Below are 24,749 nucleotides of genomic sequence, written 5' to 3' on the forward strand. Positions count from 1 at the left end.
CCTGGGCTTATATGCCCGAGGCTCGTCGAGGTGGCCGTGCAAAATTACGTGTTTTTCGTATCCCCGTGTGGCGATATATCGCCCCCTAGAGATGCGATATATCGGCATACGCTGAAATATTATACACGTAATTACACTTTTTCAGCCTAATTTGAATTGAGTAAACAACCTTGACTAAGTCCTTTAACGATTTCAAAGCTGCTGGCAGACTCTAGGATTTTCAAATATTACTCTTAATAAACTTATTCCTCAAAATACTTAATTTCTCATTAAACATACACATGACAAGTGTTAATATCTTATTGGGTCTATCTAAACCTTATAGTATAATAATTATCATCTTCATAATCAGTCATATTAATCAAACCTTAGGTTATAATTAATATTCTTAAACTATAGGTTAAACTTATAAAATCTACAAGTGTTGCTACGAGTGTCCAACTAAGTCTCGGCTTAAACCAAAATCCACAGTAATAAACATACTATAACTACTACTAGCTATTACTATTACTACTACTATCTAACTAGCTAAGTAAAGTTCTTGGTCATAAGAATGGACAGTCAGGTTCATCCTCTACTGGTCATAAGAATGAGTTTTTCAAAGGGAAGTGTAACTTTTGCCAAAATTTTGGGCACAAGAAAGCTGATTGTCGAAAGCTCAAAGCTCACATAGAGAAGAAAGGTAACTGTCTTGTGATGGTTAGTTTAGAATCCAATATTATTTATGTGCCCTCAAATTCTTGGTGGTTATATACTGGAGCCACAATTCATGTTACAAATTCCTTGCAGGCAGTGACAAGTCAAAGAAGACCGAGTAGTCTGAAGCAGCATGTGTACATGGGAGACGATACAAAAGTCCAAGTTGAATTTTTGGGGACAATTAGATTACAGTTGAATACATGACATTTTTTGGAGTTACAGGATGTTACTTACATACCCTCTATTGGGAGGAGTTTGATTTCTGTATCTATTTTGGATAGACTAGGTTATAGTCTTCATTTTGGAACTGGAAAACTTACTTTGAATCGTGACTCTCTTTTGGTTGGAAATGAAACTTTATGTGGAAATTTATGTAAACTTGATTTGCATGATGTTGCTCCTGTTTCTTCTACTTCTTTTCTTAATATTGTTTTTGGTTCAAAACATGCCAGATTAGATTTGAAATCTTCTATGTTGTGGCACAAATGTTTAGGCCATATCTCTAGAGACAGAATGGAAAGGTTGGTCAATGATGGGGTACTTCAAGATCTGGATTTTTTAAATTTTACTACCTGTGTTGATTGTATTAAAGGAAAGTTAACTGCCAAGGTTAGAAAGAGTAAAACAGACAGGTGCACAGGATTGTTGGAGTTGATTCACACTGATATATGTGGACCATTTATTCTACCTGCCATGGGTGGTTATAGATACTTCATCACCTTTATTGATGATTTTTCCTAATATGGCCATGTAGAGCTCATTCGTGAAAAATCTGAATCTTTGGATGCGTTTAAGATTTTTAAGACGAATGTTGAGCTTCAAAAGGGGAAGAAGATCAAGGCAGCTATTCTGATAGAGGTGGAGAGTATTATGGGCGTTATGATGAAAATGGAAGGAACCCCGAGCCTTTCGCTAGGTATTTACAAGAATGTGTCATTGATGCAAGATATACAATGCCAGGAACACCCCAACATAATGGAATTGCTGAAAGGAGAAATCGCACTCTTCTTGACATGATGCGATGTATGTTGACCCATTCTAGTTTGCTAGAGTTTTTATGGGGCGAGTCATTAAAGACTGCAGCTTATATCTTGAATAAAGTACCCAGCAAGTTTTTCCCAAAGATGCCTTATGAGCTATGGTCAAGTAAGAAACCAAGCTTGCGTCATTTTCATGTTTGGGGGTGCAAAGCAGAAGTGAGGCCCTACAATCTAAGAAACTTGATCTGAAGACCATTAGTGGTTGTTTTGTAGGCTACACAATTGGATCAAGGGGTTCTAGATTTTATTGCCCATCCCACACCACCAAAGTTATAGAATCAGATAGAGCTATCTATTTGAAGATGAATTTGATTCAAGTCAAGGGTCAAGATAAATTGTTTTCAGGGAAGAACACATTTTTATCCATGTACCTATTGCTTTTGCTCCTATTGATGACCTTATGATCGAACATATTCTAGTAGAAACTCATGATGAACCTCAGAATCAAGAACAAGGTGAAAATCTTGATGTTGGGGATGATGAAGTTATGGTGAGAAGATCACAGAGAACTTGCAGGCCTACTATTCCTAATGACTACCTTATCTATTTGTAGGAACATGAGTTTGATGTGGGAGACACTTTTGAGCCAGTCACTTATCAAGAAGCCATGAGTAGTCCTAAATCTGTCATGTGGATGGATGAAATGAAAGAAGAATTGAGTTCTTTGTCACAAAATGAAGTTTGGGAGTTGGTTGAACTACCTAAAGGTTGCAGACCCATTGGATGCAAATGGGTGTATAAGATCAAACGTGACTCGAATGGGCAAGTGGAAAGGTATAAGGCTAGGCTTGTGGCAAAAGGCTATAGCCAGAGAAAATGTATTGATTTCAAAGAAACATTTTCACCTGTTTCTACCAAAGAGTCGTTGCAAATCATTATGGATGTAGTGGCTCATTTTGATATAGAACTCAATCAAATGGATGTGAGGACTGCCTTCTTGAATAGAGATCTGTCTGAAGATGTTTACATGACTCAACCTATTGGTTTTGAGATGTTTGGCAAAGAACACATGGTTTTCAAGCTCAAGAAGTCTATCTATGGGCTTAAACAAGCATCAAGGCAGTGGTATCTGAAGTTTGATATGATTTCCACTGCAAATGGCTTCAAGAAGAATGTGGTAGATCAATGTATATACATGAAGGTCAGTAGGAGCAACTTTATTTTTCTAGTATTGTATGTTGACGACATCCAACTTGCCTCTAATACTTTTGACCTATTGTCTGAGACAAAACAGTTGTTGTTTAGCCATTTTGATATGAAGGATCTTGGTGATACCTCCTATGTGCTTGGGATTTAGATTCTTTGAGATAGGGCTAATGGTATTCTTCGTTTGTTTCAGAAGACTTACATTGATCGGATCTTGAAAAGATTCAACATGCATGCTTGTTCTCCTAGGAAAGCACCAATAGTGAAGGGTGACAAGTTCTCAAAGGCTTAATGCCCATAAAATGATAAAGAGAAAGATGAAATGAAAGTCATTCCTTATGCGTCATTAGTTGGTAGCTTGATGTATGCTCAAGTATGCACACACCCTGATATTACTTTTGTCGTCAGTGTGTTGGGTAGATACTTGAGTAATCCTAGACTTAGCCATTGGAAAGCGGCTAAGAAAGTCATGAGGTGTCTTCAGGGTACTAAGGATCATATGTTGACTTACCAGCGAGCTGATACTCTTGATATAGTTGGGTTCAGTGATGTCAATTATGCAGGATGCATGGATGATAAAAAGTCCACTTCAAGCTACATTTATATGATGGCTGGAGGAGTTGTTCCATGGAAAAGTGTCAAGCAGATACTCACAACTTCCTCTACGACGGAGGCAGAGTATATGGCATGTTATGAGGCTACTTGTCAAGCAATATGGCTGAGGAATTTTATTTCAGCATTGAGTGTTGTAGACTCTATTTCAAGCCCACTAAAATTGTATTGCGACAGCTCCGCAGCAGTAGCTTTCTCTAAGAACACTAGGAGTATTTCTCGCTCAAAGCATATTGATACAAAATACTATTTTGTTAAAGAGAAAGTTATTGAGTCCCTCATTTCTATTAAGTACATGCCTACCACTAGCATGTTAGCAAATCCACTAACGAAAGACTTACCTATATGTGTGCTTTTAGAGTACGTTGCCCGAATGGGATTATCAAGTTTTTTTATTTATGTATTGAACATGCTAGTATTTTGTATGGATTGCTTATAGCTTGTGTTTGGTTCTGAACATTCATAATGATATTTGAAGTCACTTCTTATTGTTGTTATATATATATTATTGTTCATCGAAGTAATAGGTACAAAAGGAGATGAATGCGTATAGTCTCAATCTGTTGTACCTCATGCATGTTTGGTTTGATAATTAATGCTTGTTATGGTATTTAAATGTCTACAAGGCCAAGTCATATGTAATATATGTATTCTATCGATATGATATTATGCATGATTTATTTGACTGTCATATGTGTGTTAGACAATATTGTGGTGGTTTGATAATATTGTCCAAGTGGGAGAATGTTAGAATTATTATATGGACTAATATAATCACAAATATCATTCCATAATCGCAACCATTAACTAAAGTTCCTATCAATTGATAATAACTATAATGGGATGGTTCACACTTACTAATTGTATTAGAGGCACATGGTGGCACCCTAGTGACTATGTGTTGGCCCATTAAACTATAGCCCACCATCACTATCATAATGAACCTAATTAGCCCACTAATACCCCTTAGGGTAAGAGGGAATAAGATATATGGGACATGAAGTTGTAATTGGTATGTGTGGTATTTGGTAAGGGTTCGCTCTCCATAAGCCCTCTCTTGCATATACATTTGATCTAGTGTGTTGATTTTGGCAAATTTGAAGTGTGGAAATGGCTCATGAAGGGATGAACAATATGTGAGGTATGTTCTTTTTATTCTCTAATTAATGCCCTAAACAAAATGTGTTCTTGGATTGATTGTGAGCATCTATTGACATTGTATAATCTGTTTTGTGCATTAATGATGCTCATATTATGTTTACAAACTAACATGGACTGCTTAGTTGGGTATTCTTAAGTTGTATTGTCTAAAATTCCAAGGATAACATTGTCTTATATTAGTTGCTTTGTCATGTTATTTTGTCTAGTAGTTTGTTGATTGAAAATAGCCTCTCCACTTCTTATTCAGTCTTGATGAAAAGTGCTACACATTTCTAGAAGTTATTTTTCTAAAAAATTCTAGTTAAAATTTTTACTAAACTAAAGAATTAGAAAAATCTAGATGTGTTTAGAATAAAAAGTAACTAGAATAATCTAGAACTATTTTTGTAAAAGTCGATTTGTTATCACAGACCTTAACCACTATATATATGTGTGGTTGTATAGCAAATGGATGTACGAAGAACAACACAAATCAAATAAAATCTATTTTCCTTAAGCCTTATCTTTCCTATACGAATTCTGCCATTTCTATATTCACAAAATCAATTCCTCTTATTACTTGTGACTTGTCTCATCAACCTTTTCATCCATATCATCCATCATCAACTTATTACCATCATATACATATACACTATCTACTACTATCATTACCTCTACTAACTTTTTATCAAAGATTGAACAAATACTAATAACAAGTATTATATCCTATCTCAACTTCATATACCATCAGTGGTATCAGAGCCAAGTCGATTCAAACACTGGGCATAATACTTTTTGCACATCATGACAACCGATTCCAACCGCTCTTCTCTACCTCTTCCAATTTTCCATGGAGAAAACTATGATTTTTGGTACATCAAAATGAGGACCTATTTTCGATCACAAAATCTATGGAAAATTGTTGAGTTAGGATTTACTATTCTGGAAGACACTTCATCTCTCTCAGAAAATCAAAAGAAGGTCCTAGAGGAGAATCAACAAAAAGATTCTCAAGTGTTATTCTGCTTGTAGCAAGCTATGACAGATGATATATTTCCATGGATTATGGGCACATCAACTGTGAAAGAAGCATGGGACACGTTGCAGGAGGAGTTCCAAGGAACAGTCAAGGTACATACTGTTAAACTACAAAAGCTCAGAAGAGATTTTGAAAATCTTAAAATGAAGGATAATGAGACTGCAAAATATTACTATTCTAGAATAAAAGAAATAGTAAATAAAATGGGAGCCTATGGAGAAATAATTTATGACAAGAAAATAGTTGAAAAAATACTAATTTCTTGTACAGAAAAATATGATGCAATAATTTCTGTGATAGAGGAGACAAAAGATTTAGAAACACTATCACCAAATGAACTAATGGGCTCTCTTGAAGCCTATGAAAGTAGGCGAGAAAGACATAATGAAAATTCAAATGAAAATGCCTTTCAATCTAAATTAAATTTGCGGTCTCAGAAATTTAAAGTTGATGGGAGAAAATCACAAGAAATTTTCAAAAACAAGAATCATTTAGAAAAACAAAATAATGACAAGTATCCTCCATGTGGTATTTGTAAAAGGAAAAGCCACTTGGAAAAAGATTGTTGGTTTAAATGAAAACCACAATGCCAAAATTGCACAATACCCATCAAGCACACCAAAAAACAGAATGAAAATGTACATCATCGAGTCTGCATCGAGTAAACATCGAGCATGCATGAAAACATGCAAAATCACACTGCCATCAAACTTATATCGAACATGCATCGAGTAACAATCAAACATGTATGAAAACATGCAAAATCACACTGCCATCGAGCAGTCATCGAGTAACGATCAAGAATGTATGAATCGTGAGAATGCACATTGTAATGCCCCAAAATCTCTAATGCAGTTTAATGGCTGGATTAGTAGGTCGGGAATGCCATAATTGTTTAATTATGCCATTAAATGATTATATGCATGTTTATGTGAATTATATTATAATATGATGTTAAATGCATGCATGTAGGTCCACATTTGATTATTAGGGCATTTGGTAATTTGGCCCGTTGAGGGCGTAAATGTATATTTGTATGCGTGTCGGTGACATATTGTTGAGACCACATTATAATGTGGATTTTTTCGAGTTATTCGGCATGAGACGATCTTGAGTGCAAATTAGCGGTTTAGTCATAACAAGTTTAAGCTCGGGGCTCGGGGTGAGTCTCGGGGTGATTTTAATGATTAGAGCGTTGCCGGGAATTAAAGGGTAACGGGATATGAATTATTGGTGTTTGAGTATTTTGAGAATGACGGGAATTGGAGAGCATTAATTATGATTAACGAAATAGGTGGAAAGTGTCGATTTTACCCTTGGGAGCCTTTAGAAACCTTTATTTGACCTAAGGGTATTTTGGTCTTTTCACCCCTAGGATAGATTTAAGCCATTGAAGGCTGTAGAAAGAAGGGAAAAACAGAGCATCTTTAGCACTTCTCCCATACCTTTTTTTTCTTCTTCTTGAATTTTTGAGCTTAAGTTGAGGAATCAAGCTTGGGAAATAAGTCTTGAGAGCTTGGGAGTATGTTCCACCATTGAAGAACATCATAATCTGAACTTGAGGTAAGATTCTAGCCATAGAATCTCTGGTTTGCTCTGTTTTTGTCTTGGTTTTTAGTTGAGATTTCTAAGTTGGTTGATTGGTTTTGTTGGGAGTTTTTGGCTAGGGTTCTTGTGGTTGTGATGCTTAGGGCTTGTGGGGATGGTTTTTGGGTTCATTTGGCACCAAAAATGAGGTTTGGAAGCATTGGAATTGAGTTGGAATTGAAGGAAGAGGATTCACGGTTCATCGTTCACTGTAACTGTTCTGGGGTAACCAGGGCGTTACACGCATGACCATCGAGCAGGCATCGAATAACCATCGAGCATGCATGAAATAGTGAGAATGCACATTACCATCGAGCTTGCATCGAGCATGTATCGAGTAACCATCGAGCAAGCATGCAACTGCAAAAAATGATGTGCCATCGAGCAGGCATCGAGCACAACTCAAATCCAAAAAAATTCCAGATAACGCAGATCGACAAAAAATAAAAACAAAAAAAACCCAAAAATATGTGCAAATATTGCTCAGATCTATTCGAAATACCCAAAAAATTTAAAGGAAACATCACTAATACATGTATTTAAGAAAAAATTGCTTGCCCATAAGTTTTTACTCCAAGATTCCTCAAAATTTACTTTCTTCTTTATCTCTACAAATGGCTTCCTCTTAGGGGGTTGCTCAACTTTTGGTAGTGCAGGGATCTTTACCCGTGGTGCTCTTAGTGGTGCTATGAGATGAGGTGAGTGAGAGAGAGTGAACCAAAAGAGAGAAAGGAGGAAACGAGAAGAAGGAAGAGAAGAGGGTAGAGGAATTGTGGCAGGAGCATTTTGGGTACTGTCAAAACTTTTGGCATCATTTTCATATGATCAAAATAACTAGCATTATTTTTAATTACAACCTCCCATTAAGCATAAAAACTCAAATTTTCCTTCCTTATTAATTGTGACTTGTCCCATCAACCTTCTCATCCATATCATCTATCATCAACTTATCACATCATATACCTATACACTATCTACTACTACCATTACCTCTACTAATTTTTTTATCAAAGATTGAACAAATTCTAATATCAAGTATTATATCTTTTCTCAACTTCATATACCATCAATTCTTAACATGATTATGTCACTTTGTCAAAAAATATATATATATATATATGTGTGCACTTTTAATGGTTACTACCCATGGATAGTTACTTTAATATTAACTATTGGATTAAGATCAATGAACCATATTTATAGTTATTAATTAATATTTCTAAAAATAATTTTTTATTTTTTCAAATTTTTGGAAGGGTTACCTGATGAAAAACATGTACTTATTATGAAAATATAATATTGCAAAACTTTTCATTTTTTAAATGCATGTCAATTTCTAAATATAGCTAATGTCTCTTATTTGTTGGAAACAACATTAATTATAACAAAAAAATAACTAAATTCGAAATTAATGTAGAAAAAATATTTATCTGTTGGTGACTTGCTATACCAAGTCACTATGTTGCCACATCATCATAATTGTTAATACTCATCTATGAGTAATAACCATCGAGAAGTCTTCTCTATATATATATTAACCATATTAACTTATATATAAAAATATTTGAAAGTTGAAAAAAAAAATACTATTTTTTTCCTTGCAAAATAACATTATAAATTTATCAAACATAATATTATTTTTGAAAAGTACATAAAACTCATATTAATAAGAGACAAATAGACTAAGAAACAATTAATGATATGTGCATCAAAATTATGCATCAAAACATTACATCAATTGATGTGATACTGTTTTTTAAAACAGTGAGTCCTGTCTAAAATAAATTTAATTAGTTAAATGAAACTGTCACATCAGCTAGTGTAATGTTTTGGTGCATATCATCAATCTTCTATCATTGCTTCTTAGCCAAAAGAGGAATTGGAGCCTTTTCAAGCACTCCATCAAATCACTCCATATAATAGCTCACCACCTCCAAAATAGAGAGGATATATAGCTCACCACCTCCCCATTTTATAATATAGTTTTATTTTATTATATTATTTTATAATAAATTAATTAAATTTTTAATGGAGTCCTCTAAATTTATGAACAAATGTAACAACTATATTTTATCTTTTTATTTTCTCTTGACAACTTTATTTCACTATACATATATATAATCTACTAGTGCGAACATTTTTATTTATTTTTTCATAGCTTATTTATAGTGTTTTTTTTTCAATAATTATGAATTCTTAAAATTATTCACATTACATCAATTTTCTTACCTAATTCACATTACTTTCCCAAATTTATACTCAAGCTAGATCTTATTCAATCAAGAAAGTTCAAAAGTCCTAAAAAATTTCTGCTGAAAAATGTAATATTCTCGTATTCGTGTGATGTTAATTTAGATAAGAATAAAAAATATATGAAATATTGGCAAATAATTTACAATTACTTTTATAAACACATTTTTATTTTTCTTACACATGAATGAATGCAATGCTAATTCATTAATGCACTGATAATCGAGAATTCTACTTTTGGTGAATAAGTTCTGCGGTACTATACTCAAATTGGTGGAAGGCAACAAAGTAGTGCCAAAGAAGAAAGACAAAGTAGTAATATAGTAATCAGAAATAAAATAATTAACTATTTAATTAATCAAATTTACAAATTTAATTGTATAAAAAATTATTAAATGACCAATATTAATTAAAATAAAGAATATAACTGTATGAAATTAATAATAATAGCTCCATAAAATAATCTTTTAATCATTTTAACTAAAAAATAAAATTACTAGAAAATAGGAAGCTCTAGAAGTTGCTCTAAGAATGGAACATATTATATAAGAACAAACAAACATATTATGTTCATTAAACTTACTGTGTATGATATTAATTTATTATTATTATTTATAGTAGTTAATATTCTAGTATATATATATAAAGGAGAACACTCTAAAAATACCAAAGATGACTCTAAATCTCTTCAAACCACCCTATTTATTTTGTTATTTAATAAAAAAAATTATTCATTTTATAGATTATAATAATAAATGTAATTTTTAAAATTTGAATTAGATATTTATAAAATATTATTATTTAAATATAGATAAATATATCTTTGTGAATATATATATATTTTTAAACATTCTCTATTAATCTCATATTTTCTTCTATTCTAATTTTTTTTTTATCTTCTTCTCTCTAAACTCTTTCAATTTCAACTTTTAATGAATTCCAATTCATATTTCCAAATTTGATTGATTTACATATTAATGATAATGCATTCATCTCGAGTATTTATTCAGTTATTAATGTTTGTTAATTATTAAAGTTTGAGTATTTATTCAATTATTAATATTTGTTAATTTTTAAAGTTTTTATTTTAAATTATTGATCTTTATATTCTAACATCTTCATATTATTTTTCTATCATGTTTTAGATATTACGGATGATTATGTTGTGTATATATATATATATATAAATGAGAACACCAAAAAGATGTGACACTCTAAAAACTCTTCAAACCACTTTATCTATTTTGTCATTTAATCTAATTTTTTTATTCATTTAGATTAAAATAATAAATGTAATTTTTTAAAATTTAAATTAGATATTTATAAGATATTATTATTTAAATATAGATAAATATCTCTTTGTGAATCTATATATATTTTAAAAAATTTCTATTAATCTCATATTTTCCTCTATTCTAATTTTTTTTTATATTCTTCTCTTTAAACTCTTTCAATTTCAACTTTCAATGAATTCCAATTCATATTTTCAAATATGATTGATTTACGTATTAATGATAACACAATTCTCTCGGGTATTTATTCAATTATTAATGTTTGTTAATCATTAAAGTTTGAGTATTTATTCAATTATTAATGTTTGTTAATCTTTAAAGTTTTTATTTTAAATTATTAATCTTTATATTCTAACATCTTCATCTTATTTTTAATCATGTTTTAGATGTTACAGATCATTACGTTGTGTGGGTGATATTGAGATTGTTGGAGGTGGTTGGGAAAAAGAGACATCCAAGTTTTAACAAATTAGTAAGTATAAGTTAATCGATAAATTTTTAAATAGATTCTGTAGCATCATTAATCGAAAGATTTTCCACCATCTCCAATGGTGTGAAAGCTATTGTGAGTTCTAATATATTTATATTTTTTATTTAATTACTATTATCATTTACAATTAATAAAATATAAAAAATCTCTCAATATATATCTATCTATATATATAAATGAGATGATGTGTTACTCTAAAATTGCTCTAAATCATTTAATCTATTTTCTTATTTTTTTTCATTTTTTATTCAACTTTTTCTAAAAAAAAATATTTTTATTCTACCTTTTTAAAAAATATATAATAATAATAGCATATTAACTCCATTGTATTTTATTTTCTAAATTTCTATCTATATATAATAATAAACTAATTACTATTAACTCTATTTGTGTATGCATATATAAATATATATTTACAACACAATTCTATAAAAGAAAATATATTATAATTTACTCTATTTTAGTTTAATATTATTATGAGTAAAATTACATCATTAATTTGTGTGTTAGTTTAAATAATATATATATATATATAATCACAAGAATGTATATATTAATATATATATATTTTTAAATGAGTAGTTTTAATAATATGTTTATATATATACAATTGTACAAAATGATAAAATCATGTATGTTACGCATATATGTATTATGTGTACATCTTATAGTATTGTTAAAATTTTGGGCATTGTTTAATTCTTTGTACTCATGACTTGATGACTTATAAATTAGTTGTAATAATCTCTAAATGTATTGCTAACTAATATCAAATTGTCCACATGCATTCATAGAAATAAGAGATTTTTTTTATCTTCATTAGAGAGTTTAACTTCATACTTTTAAATTAATTAAAGAAAGGAGAGTGTTAAATAATACAAGTACATATAATTAAAAAATATGTAGTTACATGTTTGTTAAATTTAAATAAGATATTTACAAGATATTATTATTTATTCTATCTATTTTACACATTTAAAAAAATATAGTAATAATAAAAAAACGTAACTACTAACTATACCTTTATATAAATTAATACATTCAAAAAATATGTTTTACAAATTAATGTAGTAATGCATTTTACGTAAATGTTGTTTTATTTTAGATATATGTGTTTAAAAAAATGTAGTTTAAAAATAGCATCTATCTATAGATAAAAAAAATGTAAAGAGCTATTAATTAATAATTAAATATCTAACTTTTAAAAAAATTAAAAAAAACAAAAAATTAAAAAATTTCAAATTTCAAACCAAAATATCTTAACAATTAAAATATCAATATATATACACATAATATTAATTTGATTAAAAATTTATTTAAAGAGCTATTAAAAAGTAAAAAATTTCAAATTCAAAACAAAAATATATTAACAATTAAAAATATCAATATATATATACACATACTATTAATTTCATTAAGAATTTATTTAGCTTCATGGTTTGACTCTCAATTACTCAAGTGAGTAATAATCAATAATTCAAGTTTTAATATATTCAATTTCTATATATATGAATATATGTGTATATATACAAATTGTATATCTAAAATTGTTAGTTTGTGTAAATCCTATTAGTATATTTTCCAAGTGTACTAGCATTTCCTTAAGTTTTTGTATATCATAATTTATTTAGCTTCATGGCTTGACTCTAAAAAGATTAATAATCAATAATTCATTCTTATATTTAACATTTTGACAAAACACGAGGTCTAAAAGTTAATTTTTAAAAATAAATGGTTCAAATGGGTAATCGACTAAAATAAGTCTTACACAAAACATAAATTTTCTTATACATAATTTAGACTTTTTAATAAAAAAAATCACGCAAAACGTATAATAATGATAATAATAATAAAAATAAATAAAAACATACCTACAATAAACTTTTTTAACTTTGTTTTCGGTAATTTATTTATTCAGAATTTTTCAAAAACCTGTAAGATATTTGCTATATAATGAACATCATTATAAAAAAAATTATAGTCAATACGCCTCACGTGTCCATATAAAGAGCATTCCAAAAAATATTTTAAAATATATATAATTTTTAATAATTACAAAAGAGACGGTTATTTTTTCTAGTTTATTATAATTGTTTAATTAAGAGAATGAAACTTTATCAAATTAGAAGAGTACTAACTAATGAGTGTGCGGGGGACCAACCACGTGCAAGTAAGCCCTAGATCCGCACGTGCGGAATACATAACGGTTTTAACCGAAACTCAAGGGTCGCCTCACTTGCTAGAGACTAGTTCTTTCTTCAGCTTTTGTTAAAACATAAAAAGGCCTCAAACACTTTAATTCTTCTTCTTCCTCCATTGCTCTCATTTCTTCTTCCTCTTCCACACAATCATGGATGAAGAATACGACGTCGTAGTGCTCGGAACGGGCCTCAAAGAATGCATTCTCAGTGGCCTCCTTTCCGCTGATGGCCTCAAAGTAAGTTAAAAGTAGCAACTCTTCAATTTTGTCAAAATGGGTGTTTTTTTTAATCTCTTATGATTGAGGCTGATGGAAGATCAACTTGGATCAAAATTAATGAGTTAGGTACTGCATATGGATAGGAATGACTATTATGGAGGGGAGTCTACTTCACTTAACCTCAATCAGGTATATATGTTTGAGTTGTATAATAATTATCTGTCTATATCATTTTTCAGTTTTATTATGTAGATTTCATTTCTTTATGCATTCGTTCTTTAGCTTTGGAAGCGATTCAGAGACTCTGACAAGCCTCCAGAGCATTTGGGCTCAAGCAAAGACTATAATGTTGACATGATCCCCAAGGTACCAATAGATATTTTCTTTATCTTTCAGATTATGAAAAATATAATGCTGGCCCACCTTCTAAAAGCTTGAAAGGTTATTGGGAGAGTTGGTAATATTCTCATTTTCAACCTGTCTGTATTATTATTTCATGATTTAAAACCTTGATTAGGGCTCATTCAGACAGTACATCATTGTTCTTGCTTACATGCTCGATTCATGTATGGTTTTTATTCACTGGCTAGGTAATGAATGTTCAAAAACTGGACTTAATAAGCGATTTCATCATCCCAAAGGGCTTTTAGAGTTTCATTTTTTTAAAATCAAGGGATGTCATGTGTTGTGTTGACACATATTCTTTTCTGTGCTTTACTACAGTTCACGATGGCAAATGGCGGTCTGGTTCGCGTCCTTATCCATACTGATGTTACTAAGTATCTGAATTTCAAGGCTGTTGATGGTAGTTTTGTGTACAACAAAGGGAAGGTATGTCATATGTAATAACAAATGGTTGTTTGAACAAACACTTATATAATGTTATAACAATTTTAGGATAGAACATGTAAATGGATAGCCTTAGTTTCTTGTTTGGTTGGTTATTTTTGTTCCCAGATCCATAAAGTACCATCTAATGATGTGGAAGCTCTTAAATCTCCCCTTATGGGGTTGTTTGAGAAGCGTCGAGCTAGAAAGTTTTTCATCTATGTTCAAGACTATGAAGACAGTGATCCAAAGTCTCATGAAGGACTGGACCTCAACAAAGTTACAGCAAGAGATCTTATTTCGTACTTGCATCTTTTGACTTATTAAGTTTTTCCACTCCCAGACTTGAAACTATTTCCTCTGCAAGCCAGTTTCAAAATAAACTAGACCTTTCTCAAGTTATTTTGTCGCTGTAGAATGACTCAATTTCTTTTATCTAATATAGGAAGTATGGACTTGATGACAACACAGTTGACTTCATTGGACATGCGCTAGCACTTCATCGCAACGATACTTACTTGGACGAGCCTGCTTTGGATTTTGTGAAGAGGGTTAAGGTACTGAATTGCTTTTGTTTGTATCAGTTGTTTATGAGCTTTAAGCAATCTACTAGATGCTCCATTCCATGCTTTGTCAGTTTCATTTCATACATTTTTTCTATATAACATAAAGAAGCCTTACTTTCTTTCCGGTACTAATTTTCGCAGTAATGAAACTGATTCCATGAAAGTTATTTCTGGTATTAGCCTGTATGTAGTAAATGATAACTTTGTGGTAGATTCTTCCATGAAAAACATTGGTGATTTCCTTTCTTCTTTCTTGTTCTAAACTGATAAAACAAATCATTGGATAATGGCCAAGTTATATTTATAGACAGCCTAAAAAGGGAAAGACTTTCTTCCCAACAATTTTCCAAGTAGTGTTCTTTATTCTATAGTTGATGTTGTTGAAAATGAACCATTTTTTTTCTACATTATCTACAACAATGAAACATACTGTCCTAACACAGTTTGGTCTTTCGTTTGAATAGTTGTATGCAGAATCTCTAGCACGCTTCCAGGGAGGGTCTCCTTATATTTATCCCCATTATGGACTCGGAGAGCTGCCCCAGGTACATCTTCATCAGAAATTCAAAGTTTCTGATGTCTGTAGCTTCTTCCTGACATTTTATTCGCGTAAAAATTTCAGGGATTCGCTCGGTTGAGTGCAGTTTATGGTGGCACTTACATGCTCGGCAAGCCAGAATGCAAGGTTTTGTTTTATGATAAATCAGTGATCTGAATTCTAGTCTCAAATCTTCTAACAATTTATCAGTCGAACATGTTTGAATGTGCTTGAACCAAATTAGCCATCGATTTCAATCCAAAAAATATTAGGAAAATTATTTTTCATCTTTGCATGGATAGTAAAAATGAATATGATAGTTTCTATAAGTTTTTATGGACCTGTTTAGGGTGATTTCCAGGTGGAGTTTGACGAGAACGGGAAGGCGTACGGAGTGACCTCAGAAGGAGAAACTGCAAAATGCAAAAAAGTTGTATGTGATCCTTCATATCTCTCTGACAAGGTAAACATTTTATAAAAAAAATCTTTAGAAGTTAGTCAATGTTCATTATTTTGTTTTGTGACTTCTGGCTTATTGAAAATGCAAGTTTGTTTTTTGTGGTTCAACAGGTGAAGAAGGTTGGCAAAGTTGCTCGTGCAATATGTATTATGAGTCATCCTATTCCACATACCAATGATTCTCATTCAGCTCAGGTTATTCTGCCCCAGAAGCAACTTGGACGTAAATCTGATATGTAAGTTTACACTTGAGTAAAACAAGTTATGAACTTTACTTCCTCTTTATAGTTTTGCATCAGATCTTTCTTGATGTGAATCTTTAAACAACTTTGTTTCAGGTACCTGTTTTGCTGCTCTTATTCTCACAATATAGCTCCAAAAGGGAAATACATAGCTTTTGTTTTGACAGAGGCAGAGACTGATGACCCTCAGGTGGAGTTGAAGCCTGGGATAGATCTCCTTGGACCTGTAGATGAAATGTTCTTTGACACTTATGATAGATATGAACCTACAAACCAGAATGATGATGACAACTGTTTCATATCTACTGTAAGTGAAAAATAAACCCAATTACTCACTCTTATGCTGAACAATTTCAATTTCTCATTTTGACATTTACAGCAAGTTCTTTCAATCAGTACTTGATTGAGCATATGAGAAAGTTTTAATGTTTTGAGTTCTCCCCACCTAACTTTATGCCTCAAATTATCCATCTAATCGGGCTATAGCCATCCCTATTGAAACTTTAGTTCCGGAGGCCCAGAGTAGTGAATGAATCAGGCTAATTATGTCCTACTAACAAAATTTAATGACCAGATAGATCGGAATTAAAGCTTGTGTACTGTGCCCAACTCATAACTTCTCACAAAAGGATCATTTGAGAGAAAGCAGTTGACATTTACTGCTGGGTTGCACAAGATTTAAATGCACATTGAAACTCGTTGTTGTTTATTTCTTAATTATTTCTTGACACATTAAAACCTTTCATAAACTCTTGGGAATTGAATGTTTTTGCAGAGTTATGATGCAACTACCCACTTCGAGACCACTGTAGAAGATGTTATTGCCTTGTACAGTAAAATAACTGGAAAGGTATGAATTTTCCACCATTTACACGTAGCATTTTACAAGCTACGGTTCACAGTGATGAGAAAACCCAGGACTTTCTATAAGAATTTTTTGTGTTCCTAGTTTCAAAAAAAGAATCTCTTGTGTTTCTCCACATATCTCAGATAAGAGTTAAGATAATTTGAAGAAATAATTAGTTTTAAAGGCACATATATTGATGATAACAATCACGACTACAGGCTCTCGACTTGTCTGTGGATCTGAGTGCTGCCAGTGCTGCTGCTGATTCAGAAGAATGAGATTTCTCACATGGAGGGGGTCAGGAGACATGAGCTCCAAGTCCAACAATACCATCTTTCATTCTTAAGCTTTAAAATCTTTTGTGGTGTTTCTTTAAAGTTTTTTAGTTTTGTAATTTCTTCAACTTATTTTGCTCCTTCTGCCTAATTCTGCCTAATTTGTTTACCAATATCATGCACCATACCACAACTAAAAGATGTGGCTCTATCTATTGTTACTTGATTTTGGTATATATCAAAAGTTGGAATTCACTGCTTGAATAGGCTAATAGTTACTCCAACTGTTCTTGAGTGTGACCTTGCAAGGACTCATTTCCATTTCAAAGTAAAACTGTTCATTGTGACTAAACAACCTCATGAACATGAGATTTTACTTGACTGTAAATTTCATGTGCTCTGGAGACTAAGATCATTAAGGTAAGGGAATAACCCCTGGACTATATACCAAAAGCACTGTGGCCTATTCAAAGAAATAAGTGGTTTTCATTTTTTGCTAAAAAGCTTTTGAATTCATTAAACAAAGAATAGCATCCTTAAAGCACGCACAATGAAGAAAAAGCTCCATAGAATAACTATTTTTTTTTGTTGTTGCAATCCTTGTACATTCATTGAAAGTATACAAATACGAGACTTCGGTTTTGTAATAGATTCTATTGAAACAACATTATATCAAATCACAAAGACAAATATATTGGATGTGCTACATGCAAAACGTCAGATTTGCTAATAGAGGATAAAAGGCTACGAGCGTTCTAATTCTTATTAAAAAAAATATTCTAATCAACTATGAGAAACATTATAAATATGCTGCCCTTTTACTCCCTCTTGGACTTTGAGAGAGCTTTCTTCCTCTGCCCAAGCATATAACTATACATGTGGGGACTACCTGCAATAATAGGTGTAGCCATGCCTAGTGAATAAAATAACTTAGCTAGACAAATTCTCCTATTGTAAGGAAGAGGATGAGCTCATACCTGGGACATAGATAGCTAAGACAAGAATGGAGGCATAGAAATAATCGAACGAGCCGTTCCACTTGTTTGGCATCCTTAAACAATACAACTCGGATTTCTGCAAGGACATCATCTCATTTAGTGAACATATTTCCAGCAGAACTTTAAAGAACTAAAAGCAATAGCTCCATTTAGCATACACTTTTCTACCTTGATGTATGGCAGGGCAGCATAAACTAGACCAACTTCGCTTGTGATACCACTTGGATACAACAATATGAAGGTGCTATATCTGAATCGCATGAATTATCATCATTATACTTTTTTTAAAATAAAGTATAACAGCCAACAACTTCACCTTTCTATAGAATTGGATGGACTTGAAACACAACTAGTACCTGAGCCACAGGAGCCACGAAGGTGCGAAACCAAGTGCCTCCTTCATGCCAAAGAAAGAATATCGTATAATCTGCAATTACAGAAGGATATCTAAAATTTTATCATTCAGGAATCAGTAGTAACTTGTCCCCTAAAGCAAAATCAGCTTGACCAGAACCAAAAATCAGTGTGAAGAATATATGCACGAGACCACTTTCTCTTTAGTTCTAAACAAAGCCTAAGAGAGGGAATGAGATATGAAATTATCAATTAAGCAACATTTAGCATCTTTTCTAGATTAGAAAAATTATAGAAGATGAAAGAGGAAGGACTCTTCCTATAAATCATAAAAAATTAACCATCCAAAATAAAGTTACAATACACTGTACATCAATACAAAAAAAAAAAAATTGTTTCCCTCCTATATATATGATTTACAAACCATACAAGGATGTGAAATTTTCTCCAGTTCCTGTCTTACCAAATACAAAAAGGAAAACACGATATCGTTCCTCCTACCAAACAGACTAGGTTGCTATACACAAGTAATATGTCCATGGACAGTGTTCAAGAAGATTATGTAACCAACAAGCATAGAGACAACCAATATAAGAAAACCACTAGTTTGTCATATGTAAGAAATTATGACAGTCGTGTAATACTTGCCTCTGTAATAGACCAGCTGATGACCAAAGAGCTCACAAGTACATGACTTTGAATCTGCCATGAATAACCTTATCATATATACATAAACACATTATATGCATATACACAAATAATGCTCAGTGATCGAATTAGTACAAAGTAAAAGCAAGACAAAAGTAAAATTAAACAAATCTAACCTCAGGAAAACTATATAGGATTCCCCAAGTCAGGAACAATCTTGAACTTATCTGGGGCAGGGTTGCCGTAATTGGAGATCTCACAAGGCCTTTTTCATTCAAAATCAGGATTAACAAAATATAATATTTTAAATTATAAATAATATCAATGTGATGATCCAAAAAAAAAAACTGACCTACTAGTCCGTGAAGGATCTGTGAAAGAAGAAGGAGAAAGTGTTAAAACGAATCAATATATATATATATATATATATATATATAAATAAATAAATAAATTTAAGGGGTGAAAAAAGAAACCTCCAAAATGGCGGCGGATTGAGCGAGCTGAAGAGGGCGTTGAACGGCATTGTAGACATGTTGGTGGCCGGCGTCTTTGAGCGTTGTAACAGCAAAATAGAGAACTTGTAACCTGAACCACCGCCATGAACAAAGACTATAATTCTGAATCTAAGAGATGTAGATGTAGACGTAGACGTAGTAGAGCTAGTAATATAGTAGTAGTAATTGTAATTGTAATTGTAATTATGGGAAATTGGGAGTACCATCCTGCGAAGACAGTCCAGTTATAGAGAGTAAGATACACGCCCCTGAGGAGAGAGGGGAATCCCGCCATGGATGTTGATGAGTCGCAGAAGAAGGAGAGAGATCAAATGTTGGGTTGGATTGGAGAAACTTTTTGGTATTTATATATTAATTTAGTGAGGACGCCATTAAAGGGATGTTGGTGTAGCTCAACCCCCGCAGCGCCTCAACTAACAACTCCGACAAATGATGATTATAATAATGCACCCCAAAATTTAATTAACACACCTATTTTTATTAAAAAAAATAATATATAATATATATTTTTTCAACTAATACTCATATTTAAAAAAAAAATTAATTTCATATTCTAAATAATATATATTCTAAATATTTAAATAAAAAAAATAAAATGTATATTTATATAATAACTTGTTAAAGCAAGAGTTTTCTTCCTAAAAAATTATATATTATTTTTAAAAAATTATATGAAAATAAAATTATTGAAATAAAAATAAATAAAAAATTTCATAAAAAATAATGAGATAAAGTTTTAAAAATAATTTTTTTTAATTAGCAGTAACTATATATATTCTTAGAATGAAAATATAATATCTCTTATTATTTATAATAAATAGTTTTGTACTTAGTAGATGATTATGGTTTTTTTTATGGACCAGGATCCTCTGTCGACTTTTCTTGTCCATCAAATGAAAAATGGACACTTGGTTACTCTTCTACTACTGCTTTAACGACAAATGTTTAGTTAGCACCAAACAAACGTGTTCTGTTTATATTTATTTATTATACAAGAGCATCTTCAAATACATTAGCTAATTAATAACTAAATTTTAGTCAAAATAACTAAAAAAACTACTATAATTAGTCATTTTTTTAACTTCTTCCAACCATGAGTTGATTATTTTAATAATTTACATAATTAATTATTTTATTATCTCATATTTATATTGGATATCTGCTGCCAATATTGCTTTTATGTCCCTTCTTTAATCATTTTTATTATTAAAATAATATACAATTAATTTGGCTAGCTTTTTATTTTAGTTATATTTGGCTAGTCCAAAAATAAATTGTTATAATAGCTAGAATGATGAGATTATAGTTGGAGTAAGAAAAAGCTAAAAAAAAATGATCATATTATTAGCTAAAATGACTAGTTTGGATGGAGTTGCTCTAAGAATAATGAATATGACAGAGGATATTTGTCCTTTTGTGGCTTAGTTTTTTCTTTTGAACAAAATGTTATTTTTTTCGTGAACGGTAGCATTTATAGACTTTTGCCCCCAAATTTTTTTCTTGCCAAAAATATCTCGCAAACTATAACACTTATAGATTTTTACCCATTTCGTCTGAAATAGTAACGGTTTGCTGACGTAACAGTTAAAAAAATATTTAAATTAATTAATTGATTTTAAATTAGAAAAAATAAATAAAAATCATTTTAAAAAATAAAAATTAATAAAAATGATTTTTAAATTTATGAAATTATATAAAATCCTATAAAAAAATTTAGCAAACATAAATTTTTCATAATCCAAATATAATTTTGAAAAAATTAAAAAAAAATCAATATTTCTAGACTAAATTAAAATCTTTAAACTAATTTAAATTAAAAACTCAACCAAATCTATATTTTAAACGTAGATAATCAAACACATTTAGAAAAAAATCAAGCAAAAAATTAAAGATTTTAATTTAGTTTAGTACAAAGTATAATTTAATTTAGAAATATTGATTTAAATTTTGTTTAAATTATATTTAGATTGAAACCTATTTATGTTTATTGATTTTTTATTTATTAAATTTTATATAATTTAATAAATTTAAAATTCAATTTTTATTAATTTTTTATTTTTAAAATTATATTTCTTTATTTTTTAATTTAAAATCAATTAACTAATAAAAAATTATTTTAAAATATTTTTTTAATTGCCACGTTAGCAAACCGTTATTATTTTGGACGGAATGGGCAAAAGTTTACAAATGGAATAGCTCAGTTGCTATTTTTTACAAGCAAAAAAATTCAGAAGTAAAAGTCTACGAGTGCTATAGTTCGGGGAAAAAAGTATTTTGCCTTTTTTTTTGTATTTTTTATTCTCTAATTGTGAATGGGTTGTAAGCCAAATTTTAACCCAGCTTGTAGCGTCCCAGATTTGCTAATTAGGCTTATGGCCTTGATTAACATGCCTGGATGATAATAATTGATTTAATTATGTTAATATGTCAATTTGATGAGTATGTGATTAGAAATGCATGTTTAGGTGAAGTAAATATGCATGTGGGCCTTATTTGGTTATTAGTGGCATATTTGTAATTTTCGCCCGTTGATGTCATAAATGCAATATTTGTGTATATTGTGATTGATACCACGTGTGAGTGGTGATATATTTGTGATGCACGATTTGAGATCGTCCTAAGGAGCAGTTTGTCTAGAAAGTCACAACGGGGTCAAATACCCCGCTCGGGAGGAGCCTAGGGGTATTTTGGGAATATAATATGTGTTCGGGATTTATTGAGTAACGTGTAGTAATTTAGTAATGATTTAGACATGTCAGGATTAAACGGAGATTTATAGGAATACTCGAAGAATTAACGGGACTTGCGATTGACTGAATTACCCTTGATGATATTTGAGGACTTAAGGGGCATTTTAGACTTTTTGCTCAAACTAAATAAACAATTAGATGGTTTGAGAAACCACCAGAATTAGGCAAGGATAAGCAGAAGGAATTCCAGCTCTCTTTCTCTCTCTCTCGGCTCACTCCTTCTCTCATTGAAGTTTGGAAATTTTTGAAGAAAATTAACCAAAGATCAAGGATTCTAGGCTAGAGTTTGTGAGGATTGAAGCTTGTGATGCTTGGGTAGTGGCTTAAAGATTGAATTCATCTCTGAGGTAAGCTCTTAAACTCAATTCACTCTGTTGAATTTTGTGGGAATTGGTGATATGCATGTGAGCTGAATTGTGTATTACTCTTGGTTATTTGGAGAAGTCTTGGGGTTGTTTATGGGATGGTTAAGGTGTTTAGACTATGGGAATAAGGATTCTAAGTATAGGCCTTGAATTGGGTTGATTTCAGAGGGTTTAGGCTTGAGGAAAACGCAGGGAAAAATGGTGTTTTCAGGGTTTGGAGGCTCAAGCCGCGGCCCTGCTCTTCAAGCGCCGCAACCTGTGTGTGTCGAAGAGGCTGGAAGCCTCTGTCTGCCCAGGCGCGCCACGTCCTAAGGATGGGAGCGCCGCGGCCCGTGTCCCTCAACCAGTGAGGCTTTTTTCCTCTGACTTGAGCGCGCCGCGGCTCAAGTTCGTAGTGTTGGCTGTTTGAAGGTTTTTATCTTGGGAACCCTAATGTTAAGGCTCGAGAAGGATTTTACCACCTGGATTGGTAGAATCCAAGGTCCCGGAGGCTAGAATTATATCTCGAAGTTATTTATTGGATTAGAACTTGATGGATGGCTATTGTTAATGCATTGTGACTAGGTTTTCAGGGAGGCTCGGGTTAGAGGATTGTGCTCGGGATTGCGGTGCTTAGGAAGCTTGGGACACAGGTAAGAAAACTGTTGTACCCATAGAGCAGGGCATGGCCGTATTGTTTGTATTGCAGGGCATGACCCTATGTGATTGAATTGCAGGGCGTAGCCCTATTGTTTATGTTTAGTATATGTTTAAATGTTTGTTGATATTATGCTATGTATTGCATATTTGTGAATGAACGACGAAGGTCGGGAACGGCGAAGGCCGGGAACGGCGAAGGCCGGGAACGGCGAAGGCCGAGAATGGCAGGAAGCCTAGTACGGCAAGGGGCCGGGAACAGCATTGAGCACGCAGAGTGCACGTTGTTAGGGCGATACCTTCCTAGGATGCTGAATTCATCCTCTCGGTGAAGACCGTGAACCCAGGGCCTGGTAAAGCGCCTAGGACGACATGACCGCTATATGTTTAGCCTGTTGGCTGCTTTGTTTTATGATGTTGATAAATATGCATATGTTATTTGTTTTGTGTTGAGTTTTATTGCTGGGCTTCAACTCATAGATGCTCTATGATGCTGGTAATGGCAAAGGAAAGGTCGACCAACCATGAGTACGGAGAGCGTGGAGCAACGGGTACATGTTAGGCCTACCTGGCTGCGATGGCTAGGGGTATTTTTGGGAAAATGTTATGTATAGACTTGAACTTGTCACCTAGTCGACCCTTAATGTACTTTGAGTTGTAAATATTTTCTAAATAGTATTTTGGGATCCCAACTGTAAAACTTTATGAGATTTCAATAAATAACCAAATATTTTATATTTAATGACTGGTAACGGGTTTTATCCCAGTTTGGCTACACTTTTAACCTAAAATCTCGATTATTGAGTGATTAACACGTTTTAAACTCACTTAGTAACAACTCTAAGGAAGTAGGGCGTTACACAACCCGTTATTCTAATTTTGTGGGTTTTCTTTTATTGTTTCCTAATTTTTTTTTAACTTGTTTTGTTTTGTTTGTTAAATTCTTAGCCTCACTAAGTTATATAATTATTTTAATAATCATCAATTTTTACATGTACTGGTATTTATTTAAAA

At 31.8% G+C, this 24,749-nt stretch overlaps 2 protein-coding genes across 2 annotated transcripts; one reads left to right on the forward strand and one right to left on the reverse strand.

The window, feature by feature from the left end:
* Positions 1-13,643: 13,643 nt before the first annotated feature.
* On the forward strand, positions 13,644-17,912 carry LOC133806227 (guanosine nucleotide diphosphate dissociation inhibitor At5g09550-like). The gene is made up of 13 exons (XM_062244353.1): positions 13,644-13,732; positions 13,841-13,903; positions 13,997-14,080; positions 14,438-14,545; positions 14,672-14,844; positions 14,988-15,099; positions 15,573-15,653; positions 15,731-15,793; positions 16,008-16,109; positions 16,217-16,341; positions 16,444-16,654; positions 17,123-17,197; positions 17,413-17,912. The coding sequence occupies exons 1-13, from the start codon at positions 13,646-13,648 to the stop codon at positions 17,470-17,472; spliced, it is 1,344 nt and encodes a 447-aa protein (XP_062100337.1). The 5' UTR covers positions 13,644-13,645; the 3' UTR covers positions 17,473-17,912.
* Positions 17,913-18,020: 108 nt separating this feature from the next.
* LOC133806234 (very-long-chain (3R)-3-hydroxyacyl-CoA dehydratase PASTICCINO 2) lies at positions 18,021-20,420 on the reverse strand. The gene is made up of 9 exons (XM_062244360.1): positions 20,188-20,420; positions 19,943-20,054; positions 19,822-19,840; positions 19,646-19,734; positions 19,470-19,523; positions 18,824-18,894; positions 18,636-18,717; positions 18,447-18,543; positions 18,021-18,358 (listed from the first exon to the last, which is right to left on the reverse strand). Exons 1-9 carry the CDS (start codon positions 20,256-20,258, stop codon positions 18,288-18,290), a joined length of 666 nt encoding a protein of 221 aa, XP_062100344.1. The 5' UTR covers positions 20,259-20,420; the 3' UTR covers positions 18,021-18,287.
* Positions 20,421-24,749: the final 4,329 nt, after the last annotated feature.

Source organism: Humulus lupulus, chromosome 1 (genome assembly GCF_963169125.1).
Source record: "Humulus lupulus chromosome 1, drHumLupu1.1, whole genome shotgun sequence".
NCBI classification, from domain to species: Eukaryota; Viridiplantae; Streptophyta; class Magnoliopsida; order Rosales; family Cannabaceae; genus Humulus; species Humulus lupulus.

Coding starts and splice junctions, on each gene's coding strand:
- LOC133806227 (XM_062244353.1), top strand. CDS start 13,646: ATGGATGAAGAATACGACGTCGTAGTGCTCGGAACGGGCCTCAAAGAA. Junction 15,100..15,572: donor ATTTTGTGAAGAGGGTTAAG/GTACTGAATTGC, acceptor TCGTTTGAATAG/TTGTATGCAGAATCTCTAGC. Junction 15,794..16,007: donor TCGGCAAGCCAGAATGCAAG/GTTTTGTTTTAT, acceptor GGTGATTTCCAG/GTGGAGTTTGACGAGAACGG.
- LOC133806234 (XM_062244360.1), bottom strand. CDS start 20,258: ATGGCGGGATTCCCCTCTCTCCTCAGGGGCGTGTATCTTACTCTCTAT. Junction 19,524..19,645: donor TCCTATATAGTTTTCCTGAG/GTTAGATTTGTT, acceptor TATTCATGGCAG/ATTCAAAGTCATGTACTTGT. Junction 18,359..18,446: donor CTTAGCTATCTATGTCCCAG/GTATGAGCTCAT, acceptor CTATTATTGCAG/GTAGTCCCCACATGTATAGT.